General features: G+C 38.4%; 1 protein-coding gene across 1 annotated transcript in view; it reads right to left on the reverse strand.

The window, feature by feature from the left end:
- Positions 1 to 18,570, reverse strand: part of DROSHA (drosha ribonuclease III) — a 239,833-nt gene that overhangs the window by 117,000 nt on the left and 104,263 nt on the right. The window contains exons 15-16 of the mRNA XM_018574114.1: positions 15,646 to 15,745; positions 12,856 to 12,963 (exon numbers count right to left, since the gene is read on the reverse strand). Of these exons, the coding sequence (XP_018429616.1) occupies positions 12,856 to 12,963; positions 15,646 to 15,745 (208 nt within the window). The remainder of the gene's footprint in view (positions 1 to 12,855; positions 12,964 to 15,645; positions 15,746 to 18,570) is intronic.

An 18,570-nucleotide genomic window follows, 5' to 3' on the forward strand; every position in this document is an offset into this window, starting at 1 on the left:
AACAACAAAAAAAAAAAAAAAGTTTCAACAATTATTTTATAAGATAATAGTTAGCAAGCTTTTAGACTTGACCCAACTGATTAGGGGGTGCCCACTGTTTTCCACATCTTCACAGATCACCATTGAAACAATTACTGTGTATCATCTAATACTTTATAAAAAAAAGTCAAAAGAATGATCAGATTTACATAGCAACATAGAAACTAGGGTAAAGTAAGATGCTATGATTGTGGAGACAAATAAAATAGGAACGGTTTTGCAATTGGATAGAAAATTACCAAAAACTAAATAATAGATCTAACAGAATGGTTGGATAAAGACTTGTTTCTTTTCTGAATACTAGCATAAGAGCTGCTATCACATTTCTTAGTAACGGTGAAAAGGTCTTTTTAAATAAAATGACATTGGTCTGTAAAAACACTGATCTATTGAAAAGATTGAAATACAAATTTAAATGGAATCTCTTAGAAGAGCAAACTCAAAGTCCTTTGAGGAAAAATTTGTCAAAACATGTAAATGTGAAGGTAAGTGCCTTTTCTCTGTGTAGTTAAAAAAAGGACTTGTTGTAAAGGCAGATTTCACTATACCGTTCCATTTTAAGATGTTAAAACGAACTGGTTTTTTTTTACATTTCAATTTGGAATGTAAACAGTGAAGTTAAATGTAACATGTCTGTAATTTTTATCAGTGCCTGATAGCTGTATGCCTTTGTGGTCACAAATATGGTCAGTAAAAGGTCAAACTGAGTGGACTCTGGTGGTATCTTTTTTGAAGCATTATCCTTGTTGTTTGTTGTCAAGGTCTGCTTGTCTCCTTAATTACAATAATGGAAAATACTTGATACATCTTTGTGGCAATGTGTAAGGCAGTTGCTGAACTTAGAATTGCTGCGACGGGAGGAGGGAGAGCACGCTGCACATTTGCAAATTTGTGGGTCAAGCAGCTCTATGCTCATTCCAGTGATGATTGGGGTGTGCTCAACAAACCATTTGTCCAACCGTATATGCAGGGCGGCACCAATCACTTTGTGGAAACTGTTTATCTAAAGTTGTGTCATTTACAGCAACCATCATTTCTCCACACCGTAAAAGAACTTCTGAGCTTTTAATTGTCAAGCCCAACAACATAAAATCTCTACAATTATCTTCAAGTGACATCAAGGTCACAGCCCCCCTTTTTAAGGACGTACCTTCAATGATGCCTCTTGATCCGATCATCTTCTTCCTTCCACTTGTTTTCAGGAGTCCCTCCAGCGCTGGTGCCAGTCTCTGATCCAGCGCTGACTGCTTTGTCTTCTGTGTCTCGCGGTGCCTGACGTGCACGCTGCATGCATTGACTTACACTGTGTCTCGCCTCTTCTCCGGCCCAAAGATCTCTACTGCGCATGTGCCCGCCTCATGATCCTTCACGACCACTGGAGAATCTTCAGATGGGAGCGAGCAGCGGAGACACAGGTAAGGAATTGCCTTTTTGGTAACTTTAAAAAAAAAATGTTTTTGCCTATTTTGCAAAATGTTTTGCATATTTGCCATTTCTGATTGCTAGCACAGATATAGGCAAGAAAACAGAGACTTTAATTATACTTGCATTCAACAGCACTGGCGCATGTGGCCTACATGGAAAGTATACCTGAAATGAGTGTTGGGCATGATCTAATTACGTGTAACATAAGTGCACAGTTTGTTCATTAAACGGGAGACTCCATCATCAGGCGGACTGACAGGGTAATCTGTCATCGGAACCGTGAGCGTCGAACAGTGTGCTGCTTACCGCGGGCCCGTGTTTGACACGTTGCGGAACGAATTTACAGATTACTAGATGGGGTTGGGCACGACCCAGTTGTCATGGTGCACATCGGCACCAATGACAAAATAGGAGGAAATTGGAGTGTCCTAAAAAAGTAGTTCAGAGACCTAGGTGCTAGGCTGAAGGAAAGGACCTCCACGGTAGTTTTCTCAGAGATACTGCCGGTGCCACGAGCCACTCCGGACAGACAGCGCGAGTTGAGGGAGCTTAACAAGTGGCTCCGGAGCTGGTGTCAGAAGGAAGGATTTGGTTTCCTGGAGAACTGGGCTGACTTCGCCGTCGGCTACCGGCTCTTCAGCCAAGACGGGCTGCATCTTAATGGGCAAGGTGCAGCATTCCTGGGGGGAAAAATGGTAGAAAGACTGGAGGAGCTTTTAAACTAGGAAATGGGGGGTAGGGTATAAAAATTTAATTATTTATATTACTAGAATTAAATGTAGATAAATTAAATATAGATTAAAAAAAAATACAGGAAGAAGTAGCAGTGGGGTTATTAGTGGGCTCACTCCAGTCAACACAGTTAATACAGTCAACACAATTAACTTAGTCAAGACAGTCAATATAGGAAATCCTCTGGCCCAAGCGAATATAATTAAAAATAGAAGACCTATAACAAGGCCGGACAATAACAAAAATGGGGAAGACGAAGGAAGTAAACTTTTGTCCCATAACAAGACAGGAATTAAATGTATGTACACCAACGCTAGAAGTCTAGCAAATAAACTAGAACAACTTAAAATTAGGCTACTCAAAGAGGACTTCGATATAGTGGGTATAGCGGAAACCTGGCTAGACAGCACACATGATTGGGCTACTAATATAAAGGGGTATAACCTATTCAGGAGGGACAGATGTGGGAAAAGGGGGGGGGGGTTTGCCTCTACGTTAATAAAAAGCTAAATATGCATATTAGGGACGATATCACGTCAAATAATGGAGAGGAAGTTGAAGCCTTATGGCTGGAACTGGATACAACGGACACTAGCCTTGAACTTATTATGGGGATTTGCTACAAACCTCCAAATATAGGGGAGGAAGAGGAAGCAAATCTACGCTCCCAAATAGAAATAGCTGGGAGGGAGGGCAATGTAGTCGTGATGGGCGATACCCACTCAATTACCCGGACATCAATTGGGCTAATGGTACCTCAGGTTCGGCAAAGGCGGGCCGTTTTCTGAACATGTTGCAAGACAATTTTATGGACCAGATGGTGGAGGTTCAAACTAGCAAAGATGCCATCCTCGATTTAATTGTCACTAATAATGGGGAGTTAATTGAGAATATTGTAATTGGGGAGGCACCCTAAATTTCAGAAAGGCAAACTTTGATAAGCTGCGCAGCCTAGTGGGGGAAACTAAATGGGAAAACTTATTCCACAACCTAAACCCGGATCAGATGTGGGACTGTTTTAAAAACACATTACATAGTGCTATTTCAAAGTGTATACCTTTGGGTAGCAAAAGCAATAGAACAAAGACTAAACCTATGTGGCTGAATAAAACTGTAAAACAACACGTCAAGGACAAGAGGGAGGCATTTATAAAATATAAGATGGAGGGGACGGCATTGGCGTTCCTTAACTACAAGGAATGTAACAAAAAATGCAAGCTGGTAATCCGGGCAGCCAAAATTGAGTGCGAAAAGCATATCGCCATAGTTAGTAAAAAAACATTTTTTACCAATATATTAACAGTAAAAAGGTGAGAAAGGAGTAGATAGGCCCAATAAAGAACGAAAGCGGAAAGTTAGTCACAAATGACAAGGAGAGGGCCGAGGCGCTGAATACTTTTTTCTCCTCGGTATACACTCAGGAGGAAATCGGGTTTAACGTACGTGATAAAACACAGAGTTCTACATATAATATACCCCAGTGGTTGACGGAAACCGAGATAAGACAAAGACTTAAACTACTAAATGCAAATAAAGCAGTGGGTCCAGATAATGAGTGGGTAAGTAGAGATATGGATGGAGGGAGGCAGGTAGATGTGGTATATCTGGAGTTCTCAAAGGCATTTGATACGGTACCACATATACGATTACTACACAAGATGAGATCTATGGGCATAGATGAGGTGGTGTGTACGTGGATAGAGAACTGGCTACAGGAACGGGTCCAGAGAGTATCTATAAATGGCACCTTTTCAGACTGGGCTAGTGTAATCAGCGGTGTGCCTCAGGGCTCTGTGCTTGGACCCATGTTGTTTAACCTGTTTATTAATGATATCGGGGAGGGTGTGAATAGCCATATTTCAGTGTTTGCAGACGATACAAAAATAGGGAGGGTATTACAGTAGAAACAGACCTAGACAGTATAGCATTACAGGAGGACCTGGATAAAATAGGGGAGTGGGCGAATATATGGCAGATGAGGTTTAATGTCGATAAATGCAAAGTAATGCACTTTGAAAATAAAAATAAACAAATGGGTTATACTATTATGAGTATGCCGCTAGGGAAGTCACAAATGGAAAAAGACTTAGGGGTCATTGTAGACCACAAACTAAAGGATAGTTTGCAGTCCCAGGCTGCTGTAAACAAAGCAAGTAGGGTTTTGTCCTGTATTAAGAAGGGGATGTACTACAGAGACAGGTCTATAATTGTGCCACTTTACAGATCACTGGTTCGGCCTCACCTGGAGTACGCGGTCCAGTTTTGGTCACCAGTATTAAGAAAAGATGTCCTTGATCTGCAGAGGGTCCAGCGGAGGGCAACTAAACTAATTAGGGGAATGGAGGACCAGAACTATGAGACAAGGCTCATAAATTTAAACATGTTCACGTTGGAAGTAAGGAGATTAAGAGGGGATATGATTTTCATGTACAAGATGTTCAATGGCGACAGCAAAATTGGCAACAAACTCTTTAAAATTAACTCCGTTACAAAAACTAGAGGCCACCACCTAAAATTGGTGGAAAACAAATTTCAGCACAAGGGACAAAGGGGGTTCTTCACGGTAAGAGCGGTAAGGGTCTGGAACTCACTGCCACCGGCAGTGATTTCAGCCAGGAGTGTGGAAATGTTCAATAAACTATTGGATGATTTCCTGAGGGACCATAATATACAGGGGTACAAGTACTCCTAAGAAAGAGATGATGCGCGGACCGATATGGGTTGGACTTGTGTCTTTATTCAACCCCAAATACTATGTAACTATGTATGTAACATACAGATTATAGCTGCATGCAGTAAATATATTTTTCTGCAGAAAACACAGTTATTCAAGTAAAGAGTTTAAGTTGTATAGGTCATTTCTCAAAAAGCTGCAGGATTATGGCAAAAAAAAATAAAATTCAGTATGACTTATCCTTTTTGTTATTCTCTCCTCATATATTTAAAAAAAAAAACAGGCTAGAGTACTTTTCTTTACAATGTGTACATACGCATACCAATTCTTACTTCTTACAAGAAAGTTAAGCACTTTAACACTCTTTTCTTTCAAGTTCTATAAAATATCCAATTAACATTTCAGAAGGGTATGCAAATCCCAGGTTAAACAAGGTCTGATCTTTTTACGATCATCACTCATACATACTTGTCAATTAAAGGTGTCACCTTTGCTAGCATCCTCAGGTGTATATAACAAAATTATATAAACTGATAAAAACTTTACCAAACTTAGATCAGCTATTTTAACTTTTACACTAACACCCATCTCATTTAACCACCTCCCGTCCGCCGAACGTTCGGAAACGGGATGTGGGTGGGCGGCTTTAAACTTCCTTCGTGCCTGCGCACGAGTGATGGCTGTTTACATACAAGCGGTCCGGTGTCTGCAAAGACACCCGATTGCTTGTGTGCTGCATGTCTCTGTGTCGTGCCGCCCCCTCCCTTACCACTCCTCACTGTCCCCACGATCCCGGGTGTCCAATCCGGCACTGTCAGTGTGGGTCCATGTTGCTCTGTGCACTGAGAACGAAGGGAGTCCAGTACACGATCTCCCTCTGCTCTCCTCCCATGTCTCTGAATGCAGGAAGTGATGTTTACTACATCACTTCCACATTCCTCTGCCACTCTCCGGTACAGAAACCGGAGAGAAGTTGGTGAAGCAGGTCTGTGCTTCATCAGCTTCTCTGGGGGTCCCAAGGTGACATTAGGGGTCTTACGTAGCACTTGTTACTTATCACAGCAAACGTTAGAGCGAGAGCAATAATTTTAGGGCCATCAATCACTGTTAAAACTAAACTGATGAGCGGTAAAATCTTTTAGAGTGTCGCCTATGGCCAATTTTGAGTGTGGTAGCTTTTTACGATTTCGGTGGCATTCACAATATTAAAGCTTGACATGTTTGGTGTCTATTAATAAAGGGAAAAGTTTTTTTTTAATTTTCGGTACTTTTTTCGTTCTATAGTAAAAAATAAAAACCCCAGTGGTGATTAAATACCACCAAAAGAAAGCACTATGTGTCCCCGAAAATGGTATAAAATTAATTTCAGTACAGCGTTGCATGGTGGAATAAAAGTCAAAGAACCGCCGCGCTGAATACTGAAAAATGGCCAGGCCAGGAAAGGGGTGTAAACACCGCAAGTGGTTAAACAAACTTTTTTTTTTATAAACTAAAACAAATACATCTAATGATCCCGGGCAGAAAAAGGATTTTGTAAAATCCAGTATAATGGTAATACCAAGCATGGTAATAAGAAAGAAAGTCAGCAATGATTCAATATATGCTCTTTAATGTTCCGTTAAATAGAGGGGCCATTAATTTCCAAATCCATGGAGTGCCATTGAAAGTGAATCTGAACATTTTAAATCCTTTTGTTCATTCAAGCCAATGATTCTTCAACAGTTCGCGTCTACAAAAATGCCATGAATCTTCTAACCTTAGTCCCAATCACACAACTAAACTATATTTCTACTTTTAGAGTAATTGATGCAAGATAAAATGTGTCGCAACCCATTATTGAGATTCCTCTGGTTGATAATAGGAGAGGCACAGTGATATTTCTGGAGGAGAAAAGAGTTTTGGATTATCATTTCTAAAACCTGTATTTAAGCTAACCAGTCGTAATATAAAAAAAAAACCTACATGATATAGATAATGCATATAGAAAAGGTTCTACTTTATGGCAGCTCCACATAAACCAAAAACAACTATATGTTTTCATGAGCTTGACAGATCTGGCATATATAGCACTTTTTAGCCATTGCTTCAGAAGTAAATGGTAAAGGGTCAGTCCACATAAGAGTGATATTTTAGCTATAGGTAGAGCATGGTTAGATGAGTGAGCCTCCAGTTCATATATGCCCAATAAATGTTCAATTCTCTTCCTGTCCACCAGGGAGTTTTGCGTGTCCTCACACTCTATGTATGTTATAGCACATTTGAAGGAAAACTCCCCTTTTAATAAATAAATAGCATAAAAAATTGTAATGATTTATTGTTATTAAAAACATAACTTTCCATTTCAAACTGAAGCCGCTACAAAAAAAATTCAACACAATATGGCAACCTGAAGATATTTTGTACACTATTGGTGTATGGAACGCCACCACATATATAATTTCCTGCTTGTGTGACTGCCTCACAGATTTTCCCGGTAGTCAGCACTAAGATACAAGTAACATTTTAGGCATCCCTTGCATTAGAAATTTCTTTGTGAGATACTTCCTAAGGGTTAACTACTTCTAAAGGGAGAAACAGTGAGAAAGATGCAGACATTGCAACTTTCATTAGTAAAGCAGGAAGTGCTAGTTCACACTAGTCGCACAGTAAAATCAGCAGCTTTTTTTCTTTATAGGAACCTTTTGGAATCTTATAGCCAGCAATTTTTACAGGGATGGGGGACATAGACATTGCAGGTAGTATTCACAATATATTGCACGTTCGCTGAAAAGCTGTACAAATTTACAAATCTAAAGTGGCAATTCTGCATTTTAAAAGGTGTTTTAAAGGACTGAAAGCACAGAAACTTTAGAAGATGAAATACTTGGCACTGCGTAATGCTGTCAATTTGGTATCCCAGGATTTCCACCTAGAGTACAATAAACTGCACTATAATGTTAATTAAAAATATATGGAAGAATAGATACATCTCAAGGCTAGTTCAAAGCACATGAAAACCTTTTTTTTTTATTTAAAAAAAAAATCATCAATTATGATAACCTCTATCATGTAAACATTAATACACAATGTTAAAGAGGTGTAAAAAGGATCATTTTTTGTTTAGAAAACAATGAAATGATATTTAGATTTTTTCCACATGAAAATAAAAATTTAACTATTAAAAAGCCTTTATTTCCCATGTATTGGTATTTATCACCATCTTCATTTTCTATCTTTCACAGACACCCAATAAAAACTACATAGAACTTGCCAGTGAGAAGCTAGTAGTATTTTAAGAGTGTTACTCTGTGTGATATTTTTTGTCATTCGACTTTTTAACACAATTTTATTGTAACAAGTGTTAAAATTATCACATGCAATATTTCCATTGATAACACAAGCAAATCTCTTTTATGACTTAGTCAATGTGATATTTCTATAAAGATGGTGAAAATACTGTATCATAAAACAAGTAACAGATGCAGTTAGGCTTTGACTCCCATTTCTAAGGACAGATAATAAGACTGTGGGTTAAAGCAGAACCCTCTACATCAATTAATTATATATCCCAAAACACCCCTACTTTTAACACTTAACAATTTAGGTATAATGCTGATGGCATTATACATATCACTGTAGCTCCAAGGCAGCAATAGTCATGTGCAGGCTGAAGGTTTTTTTTGGTAATAAATAAATATATAAATAAATAAAGCCTTAAGCCTGCACATGATCACTATATCAAAGCTGAAATCATAGTCACATGATCAGTCAGTGATCAGGACTTAGAGCCACCAACCACATAGTGTTGACTGCTAGATCTTAAGGGGTGCCTTTATAAACATAGATGCGTCATCATGAAGGCTATAAATACATGATAATCAAATACATTAAAAATGTATCAGCAAATCCATCACAACGGTTGTGTTTGAATTCACCAATTGGAAACCTTTGGGTCCAAGAAACAAATCATGCAGTGAACCTGAAATAAGATGACCTGTATCTCTAACTCTAGAGGGATGTTATAGCAGTTTTAGGTTAACAGATTCTGGTTTATTTATTAATTTTAAAGTGCATAGGTTTTTAAACTCCTGTTTTATAAATGCCTATTGTTTAATGGACATTTCATACATGAAAAAGGATTTCCTTGGGTTACCTAAAAACACATCAAATAAGAAGCAGCCCTTCTCTTTGCGCAATTTGTCTGACTGAAACCTCAGAGATGTCTTAAAGGGATTCCCTGAGATGACTTTCTGATGTGTATGTAATTTTTTAACTTAGGCTACTGAGCACTCTAAACAAATGCCTTTTTTAAATGGCTAAGAAAAGCCTGTAAAGGCTATGAAAAAACCTTTTAAAGATGAATGCAGTCTCAGAAAATAATTGCAAAATAAACCTACCTTCATCCAAAGGCTACACTTAATGGCCCCTGCCTCTTGTACATCCTGTGTGGCCCCCTGGGAGCTGAAAAGTCTCCTGGCTGGTCAGTGCATGAGCAGTAGAATCCCTATTCTTTTTTCCCCCACATAATTGGAATTAAGTGAAAAGCTCCTTCCCAAAGCAACAAATAAGGCACTTATTGAACTTGAATGGCCTGGCTAGGAAACCCTTTTTAGAAAGTAGTGAAGCTTCCAGCAAGCTGCACGGTGAAGAGGAGCAATACAGCCCCTTCGAGCTGATAAACAAAACAATAAAAGATTTTTGAACCTACAGTAAAATCTTTTTCTTGGAGTTCATTGAGGGACACAGTAATTTAGCCATTTGTAGACAAATTGGTTATACTACCACCTTCAAAAATGTGGGATACTTGCAAACAAAAACCGTTAAGTTTTCTGATTAAGCAGTACATTAGACCAATAACACAGATGACCAAGGACCTGTGCCCCTCAATGGACTCAAACTATCTTTAGCATCCAGGACTTAAGTAATTCTTAGAAAAATGGGGTAAACAAAAGCAGACCAGCATACAAAGACAGTGGGAACAGAAGGATGAAGTAAAAAAAAAAAAAAGAGTCCTTTCCATACTCATACCCATAGGTGTTTTAGGGGCGTGACAGTCACAATGCAAACCTGACTAACCCCCTTATTGAATATATAATTCTAGGGATCATAACATTTAGTTCCGAAAAGGCCAGAATCCTTTGTGAAGAAGCTAGGGGTAGAAATTCTTGTATTAACACTAGGAATATTAGCCTGATAGGGAAGAGGAAGGGAATGTAAGGATCTTCTAGTAACCAGATCCATGAAGACCTGTGGACTAACATTATCCCACTCTCCATGGAAGTAAATCACCTATTAGCAATCACCTAAAGATAAGAATATCATCAACCTGTTTGGTGGTATGTTGTCAAGGTGGATGATTGGAGTGTCTATAGACCATCAGTAAATCACCTTTGAAAGAGAAATAACACTTTCACATTGACAGGAGGGAGCCATCATTCCATAGATTGTTACCGATCCTCATAGAGGAAGGTTTCACATACCCAGTGTATTCGGGAGGTCTTTTCCGTTATAAGAGCATTACAGAAGTCCTGGAAAGCACTGCAATGCAGATCCCAGTTTCTGAAGGTCACACTCCATGCTGACCCTGCAATCTTCAGCCCAGTGGGCTCGGGTACAGCCACCAAAGTCATTTGCTGAGGATACAGTGATCCGGATAGCTGCTATGTATAGGCTAGCTCAAGTTTAAGACTTAAGTCACAGATGAAAAAAATATCTGTGGTATATAATTCTTGATTGAAGAAGAAAAAAAAAAGGCTATATAGATAAACCTTTTCTCAGAAATGAAGCATGACAGTTTGAGACGGGGTTGCTCAACGTCTTCTGTTGCCAGTGTTCCAACCTCCTGAAAGCACAATATGACCTATTTGTCTTAGAATTACTAAAGTATTGTGTCCTTCAACAAATAATAAAGAAACACAGTTTGCTTTTGTTCACATTTCACTGGCTTGAGTTTTGTGTCTGTAAGTATGTGGTGGGTGGGAAGAAAATGGCTGTGATTCTGTTCTATATGAAGGGGTGTGATCACTTAACAGTGCCTAGCACAGCATTAGTTATAAACACAGCCCTGCATGCAATTATATGTAATATTCTGATTGCATTTACATGTCATTTTGAAATTATTTTTATATCTAGCTATCCATCTAGATAGATCTATCTAGATAGATAGCTAGATATATACCTCTCTCTCTCCCCCTCTCCCTCACTTTTACATTTATATATTTTCAGTGCCAAACACATTTATAATTTCTTACCTCGGAGTCTGTCACAGCCTATGCACATTTCACAGATAATGGATCTGCACTTCCTATAAGAGCTGAACTGTTGCTCTTCCTGTCCTGCTCTGACTTTTGTGGCTGTATCCCTGAGGTAAACATTTTTAAGTCAGCAAGAACAGGACAAGGAGAGTAACAGATCACCCATGAGGAGCCTTTACTGGCTGAAAAGATCCATACTGTAAAGAAAACAAACACATAAGCTTGCTTAGTTATGAAGCTAAGTTCTTAACATAAAGGCTGGGAGCTGGGTAGCACCTAGATTTTGAACTCAATGGCTCAAGCAGTGTGTTAAAAAGGATGGCTGAAATGGAAACAGAACAGATGGAAGTATCCTGCAAAACGTGTGACTACATGAATAGAATGGTTTAAAAAGTAAAAGCTAAAGGCAAAATGCTGAATTATTTGGCACCAATATTTCCTGTGGTCTCCCTGCATATGCCCTGCTCTGTGTCTCTGTGTAGTGGGGCCATGTTGGAAGAGGCATGACTTTGCATCCTCATTTCAGAGTTTACACCCCGATGACTGATAATCTAACGACTGATGGAGGAATAAGCAAGCAACCGCAGCAGTAGTTCAGAAACCACAGATCCTCAATGATGAAGCTGACACCGGGAGAGCAGGCATTGCAGTTTTCCCACCAACAAGGAGGACAGTGAGCAGCAAAGTAGTGAAATTACCTAACCTCACTTTAAATGTAATCTTACTTTAAATTTAATTGTGAGGCTAGCAGTCAGGCACACAGTTTCTTAGATCTGACACTGCAGATAAAAAGCTATGAGAGTGAAGACATGGGAAATGCACTATTATTGTTCAGGACAATAACTACTTAAGCAATTACCTTTAAGATGTTCACCATAACATAGCAAATCTGCACTTTTAAGTTCCACTTAAAATTAAAATATTGACTGCATATAAATCAAGAAATTGAATATTCTAATAACATTACAAAAGTCATTTTTTTGACACTACTGGGCATCACATCACTCTTTGATAAAAGCAACTGTATAAGATTTGTAAAACATTCTGTTTACCAAGTAATCTCACCTTTGTGACAAATTTCACTTAAAAGAAACATTAATGTGTCTACGTAATTTTCTCCATGTAATCCAAGAAACTGGTTGATGCAGACATAGGGACATAATACTACATTTATTTCATCTTACTATATTTAAATATACATTTTGTATAGTTACATTCTTTTTCTTGAAATGAAAAGCCATTGAGAAACAAAAATGTTCTTGAAAAAAATCCTTTCAATGCAAGGTTTTAGCAAATTAACTCATTATATTACAAGCCGCATTGCATTAGCTTTCCCCAGCCCCATGCTTTCTCATCCCCGTAGCTGGACTTCAATAAAAGCTGAGAGCTTGGTTTTAGTGTAATACAGTGATATTTGATTTAAAAAAGTGTGAGGTTGTATTTGCCTGCAAAGTAAAAATCAAAATAATTAGCTAATTCCATTAACGTTGGTTGGTGTGAGTTTGATAATTGCTGTGCAGCCACAAAGGTGTGAAATGGTTCTCTTTTACTGAAGCATCATGTGGTCTTCTCTACTTATTCTTACACACTTTGTTCCATGGTAGTATACCAGGCAGTAGTATCTAGCGCAGCTATTGTGCTTACACAAGTATATACTGAGGCAAAGGGAAAATCATGTCTGCAGATGAGACAAGCAAAGAGGCCTTTGACATCTTGAGTCATTAATATTAATTAGAGCGTTCACGTATTTACCTGGCAGACATCCGAGCGGATGCCACTTTTCCAAAAACCCTGGCTACTGAGTTCTACTGTTACTTCACGCCTCATTGTGTTCTTCTGTCTGATCTTCTGAAGGGCTTCCTAGTTAGATGAAGGGAAAATTGTTAGCATGTGAAGTCTCCGAAAAACAAATATGTCAACAGCCCATAGAGGAGCTTGTATCAAATAAATCTGTCTTAAAAAAAACACAAAACCAGCATAAGTCAGGCTCCCTGTATATATTACTATAGCACTGCAAAGAGCAATTGTCTTAAAATCTATGGATACATGCAGTGTACTTTGAGTCTTAAAACCCAAGTAAAGTAGGGCACTAAAGTGTTCTCTGTGTAGTGCTTAAACCTCATATAAAACACAGACAAAACAAAAGGGCAAACATTTGTCACATCAAATGGATTAAAATTCTTCTGAGTCCTGTTGATGTGCAAGAAAATTAATGATTAAGTTATTGTAGAAATGATGCGAGCACAAACATGGTAATAGTCATTACCAAGTTAGGGACTGAAAAATGGGTTGCCAATTATTAAGGAAAGCCTATGCTGAGAAATAAATGAAGGCTGCCACTGTAGATCTACCCTTCAACACTTTCTATGTCAATGACCGAGAACAAAACATGCAGATTGGGTGTTCTGACTATAACTGCTGCAGCGTACCGCGTGTTCTGGCCCTCAGGGTGTTTTTATTTATCAACCTATACAGCGCATAAACAAAAAAAAAACCCTAAATCAATATTTGGTGTGTCTTCCCTTTGCCTTTAAAACAGCATCAAATCTCCTAGGTACACGTGCACACAGTTTGAGGAACTTGGTAGGTAGGTTGTTCCAGAGATCTAGGAGATATAACCACAGCTCTTCTGTTCATTTAAGTTGTATAATTTGCTTCTGTATCTTTATGTAATGCCAGACAGACACAATGATGTTGAGAGCGAAGCTTTGTGTGGGCCATACCATCTCTTCCAGCATTCCTGATTCTTCTTTTCGCTGAAGATAATTTTTCATGCTTTTTGTTCATGTTTGGGGTCATTGTCCTGCTGTAGATTTATTTAGGACCAATAAGACACCTGTCTGATGGTACAGCATGATGGGTAAGTATCTACCTGTACTTTTTAGTGTTGAGGAGACCATTCATTTTGATCAAACCCCCAACTTCATGTGCAGAAATAGAGCCCCAGTACCTGTTGCCATTTTTCTGCAGACTAAGTCTTGTGTTTTTATTGCACAAGTGAGTTGCTTGGCCTTGTTTCCACATGGAAGATATAACTTTTTTAGTTTCTCTATCATATGCTCTTGTTTAATTAGGGCTTATTGAACAAACTTGTCTGAGTTACATTTCAGTGGCAATATTCTGTAAGCCAACTCATTTTTAAAAGTGTTTGTACAAAGGATAGTTGTATTGTTCTTTAAAATAATAAGATGGCGTTGGTGTATGTGCATCTACAGTAAACTATTTGTTGAGGAAGTACAGATCTTCAGCTGTTTGCACTGTTTAGAAGAGCTCTGGTCAAATACTGGACCCAAGCTTTATATCACCTTTGTCGATAAGAACCAACTTTTTGACATAGTGGACCTACAAAATTTTTATTACTGTGCTGTCATCTAGAGTTTGCAGGCAGATACGCTTCTCTCGTGGAGATTATTGTACTATGAAATGGGAAGGGCTCTAAACTTTCCAAGATAAAAATGGCCTTCACCAAGACTACAAATAGGACCATGGAACACCATTAAAGCTCTATTACAAAAGAGAAAGCAACTGCCAGATTCACTAAGAACTCTGGTGTCACTTTATGAACATAGATGAAGGATGCATCCAAAGAAATGGACTTTAGATGAGGAGATCTAACTGCTGGGGAGGGGGACGGACTATATGAAGGCTCAAACCTTGCTTTTCTCCACCCAAAAAATTAAAACAACTCTGGTGGCAGTTCTACTTTAAAGCCAGAAAAGACCCACATGTTTCAAAGGCATGGTAGTGGTAATCATGTTAGATCAATCAACCTTAGGCACGCATATTTTCTAATGCAACTAAAGGACAAGACAACACACTTGTTGCTGTTTCATTTGCTATGGTCTGTTCTGCCTTTATGTCAACATATGATACTGCAGAATGTATAAAAATGGGAACTATCCAATCCTCTGTTCCCCCACCTTTGGATATAATCATTCTATTATTTATCCAATACAGTTGAAAATAATTTATACTATGATTTATAATCAATACCATTATTTAAAGTAAATACTTGTTTTGGCAGCAAACATAATAAGGTAGTGGATTTATCAAGGAAGCTGCAGAGTGATTGTGACACCTGCTCAGTGCAAATGACCCCGACTAATTAAAAGAGAATTGATATATCAGGTTTTTTTCCCAAAAAATACTAACAAATTGCAAATTTGTTATGATTTATGTCCAATACACATTTTACTTCTGAATGATTCCATTCAAAATTATAATAATTTTCAACATCAATATGGATTTTAAATTGGATCCTTCTTTGATCTAAAACAATACTAATATAATATAAATACATACATGCTGTTGGAGGGAAACTGGATACCTATCTATGTGCCGAGACAAAAATACTGGAAACACAATGTGATTTGAAAGGCAAAACTGTTCTCGTTTAAAAAATGTTCTTCCATATGAATTCTATGTCGAGTACGTTGCAAGGAATATTCCTTGGGGTGTTAAGTGACAGCACAGCATATAATGCTGAGTGAAAACTAAACTGTGCCTCATTAATTGTTCTCTGTGAGTAAAAATAAAGCTTACCTCCCTCTGGACCAATTTCTGCTTATCTGCTTGTTTGACTTTTGGACTGTTGGCCAGTAGATGGCGCAACTTCACATAACTTTTCCACAGTTTCTGGTACCTGCACAAAGAACAATGTCAAAGAGGGAAACAGTTAATAAACTTGCTTTTTTTTGAAGTATGAAAGTATTAGCACTGCTTTGCAGCAAGCACCATTGTGTGCATGTTCTTACTTTTCAGGCACACCCCAGCTATCTCAAAATACCAGGCCACAACTGATTAAAAGAACTGAAAGCACTTCAGGCATGGAAGACAAGTGTGCAATCTCCCCCCAGGATCAGGGTCAGGATGCTAAATTGGCAGATTAGACTGAGGTGTTGGAGGAGCACAGGAAACGTAAGAGCAGGTATTTTATGGTAAATAATGTGCCTGCGTTCCAGGTGCGGGGGACAATGACTTCAATGCCCCGCCACGCTCCCTCCCGCAGGGAGCCGACCGGCTTGCGCTCCAGAGAACGAAAGCTCTGGAACGCAGACTTTGTAATGTGAACCGGCCCTAAAAGGTAGACTCCACTGTTGGAAGAAATACACTGTATCTGTTCTCATGCTGGGCAGAACTTCTGTTTTGCAGCAGACTGCCTTGTCTCTGAAACGGAGAGATGATGTGACCATGCACATCATCTCAGGGGAATTAAATGCCTTCCCATGAGATGTCATGGGATTACAGATGGGATTTCCTAGTAATGGTCTGCTGATGACAGGGCAATCCCAGTGTGCATTGCTTTACCAAACTGAAGTAATTTTGCCCTTTCAAATCAGGAAGTGAATGCTCTGCAAGTGTAAGTATTTCATAAATCACAGCATTTTATACCTGACATGTCTATGTTATTATCAATCATCATACATAGAGGGATGCATTGGTAGAATTTGATTTTTGAGTGTAAAGGTCCACTTTAAGTCCTTGAGCACAATGCTCCATGCTGTGAGAATGTTAATGACGCAGCAGAGAACTAGGAATGTGCACATTTCTGATTCTCTGACTCTGCTGCCAAACTGACAAATTAGCCATAGAGTTGTAGTCAAGTTAACTGATGCAGTCATTGTGCTAAATTTGGTCTGAGCATCTAAGCTTTAATGGCCTTGTCATGAAAAGAAAAGAAAAGAAAAAAAAAACAGGGATCAGCAGAGTAAGGGAACACATATAGCCGTCACTGCACTGTCAGATGTGCTACCAATGCACCAGCGCACTTCCATATTCATCTGATTACCAAATAAGCACACTTTTGCAAGTACATTTTTAAAATAAAAAACACCAAAGTAAACAACCTAATTTTGATGCACAGATAAAACACATTTATTATTGTACTTGCCAACTACTTTCAAGCTAGGCAGAGTTTATGAACAGTAAAAACACTAAGAAAAAAACACTTTCAATTTAGAAGACAAATAACCAATAAGCAGTCCCATCCCAATGCAGAAGTGAGATAACGTACTATTTTAATGTTATGGGGTCATGTGTGTGTGTTCATCTATGCTAAACAAGGTTTTCAGATTAGAGACTCCATATGAGCAGTGAAACTTATCCATTTGTCAGTTAATTAGCAAAGGTTTCTTCCTTTTTATTGGTGGTTTGTCTTTTAAATCAGCTTCCCTAGACTACACAGAGATTATGTGCTATCGTGTGTCTCATGCTTTAGACAGAAGGAAGAGTGTATTAAGGCTAATTGGACCAACGCAAATGACTATCAAGTGAATCTTTATTTCATACCATCCCTTAAAATGAACACAGATGTCAGCTCTAAACAGTACTGGTTAGGCGGTTTACTTACACAAATACAGTTCATATACATGCCCCCAACCAGCCATAACAAGAGTACTGTCTTGCTTGCTGGCCACACAAATTAATTTTTCTAAACCAAACCAATACAATCTTTTTTCATTATTATTTTTTGATGCAACACACAAACAACTCTAGTTTTCTCTGTAATTTGACAGTCTCCACTCAATCAAAAACACAAAAAAGAAAAAAAATGCTGCATTGTGCTTGATCATTAAATCAATCAAAAGTGACGTGTTCCAGTGATGCAAATTTTCAAATCAATCAGAAGTGAAGCATCTGTGTGGGCCATTAGCCAACCAAATTCATTTTTCTAAGATTATTTTCTGATTGCGTTTAGGCAATCCCTTAAGACTCATCTCTTTAGGGAAATCTATCCCACCTCAACCTAACCACTGAACCATCACATTCTCAAAAAATTCATCCCCACACGGCTACCTCCTCATGTATCACTTCTCCCTCCCTTTTAGATTGTAAGCCCTCAGGGGCAGGGCCCTCTTGTCTTGAATTGTATTGTGATTGCAGTGTCTTCCTTATACTGTATAGCAATGCGCAAACTGTTGGTGCTATATAAATCCTGTATAACAATAATAATAATAATAGTGAAATTTTAAACCCTAAAAGTTACAAAAAAAATTATTTGACTAGACACACACGCAGCTCTAGCTTTGAGATTTGATGATCTCCACACAACCAAAAATACCAAAAGTAAAAGGGAAAAAAAAAAGGAAAAACCCCACATTGTGCTGGATTTTCAAAGCAATCCAAACTAATGCCTTCAACCAGAAGCAAATGTATTTGTTTTCTGAAAGCACTGGCACGTTTTGTCAAGATATCAATAAACTGATGAAAAATATAAACGGACATAACTAAGGTTGCAAATGGCTATTACGCTTTGGAATCCCTAATTTATAACAATCGCAATAGAGTGCTAAGCACCATCTTCAGTGACCACGTCTCAGGTGTCCTAATTGTAAAGTCTCTTAACTTAAAGAGTATTTCCACTTGTGCAGCCAAATCAGGATAACACCTATTTAATATTTGATACATTTTCCCATTCACATAGCATAAGCTAAAGGGAAAAAAAATTCTTCTTGCAGTTTAATTAGC

The sequence above is a fragment of the Nanorana parkeri genome, unplaced genomic scaffold (assembly GCF_000935625.1).
Source record: "Nanorana parkeri isolate BGI_ZX_2015 unplaced genomic scaffold, ASM93562v1 scaffold49, whole genome shotgun sequence".
In the NCBI taxonomy this organism is placed as follows: domain Eukaryota; kingdom Metazoa; phylum Chordata; class Amphibia; order Anura; family Dicroglossidae; genus Nanorana; species Nanorana parkeri.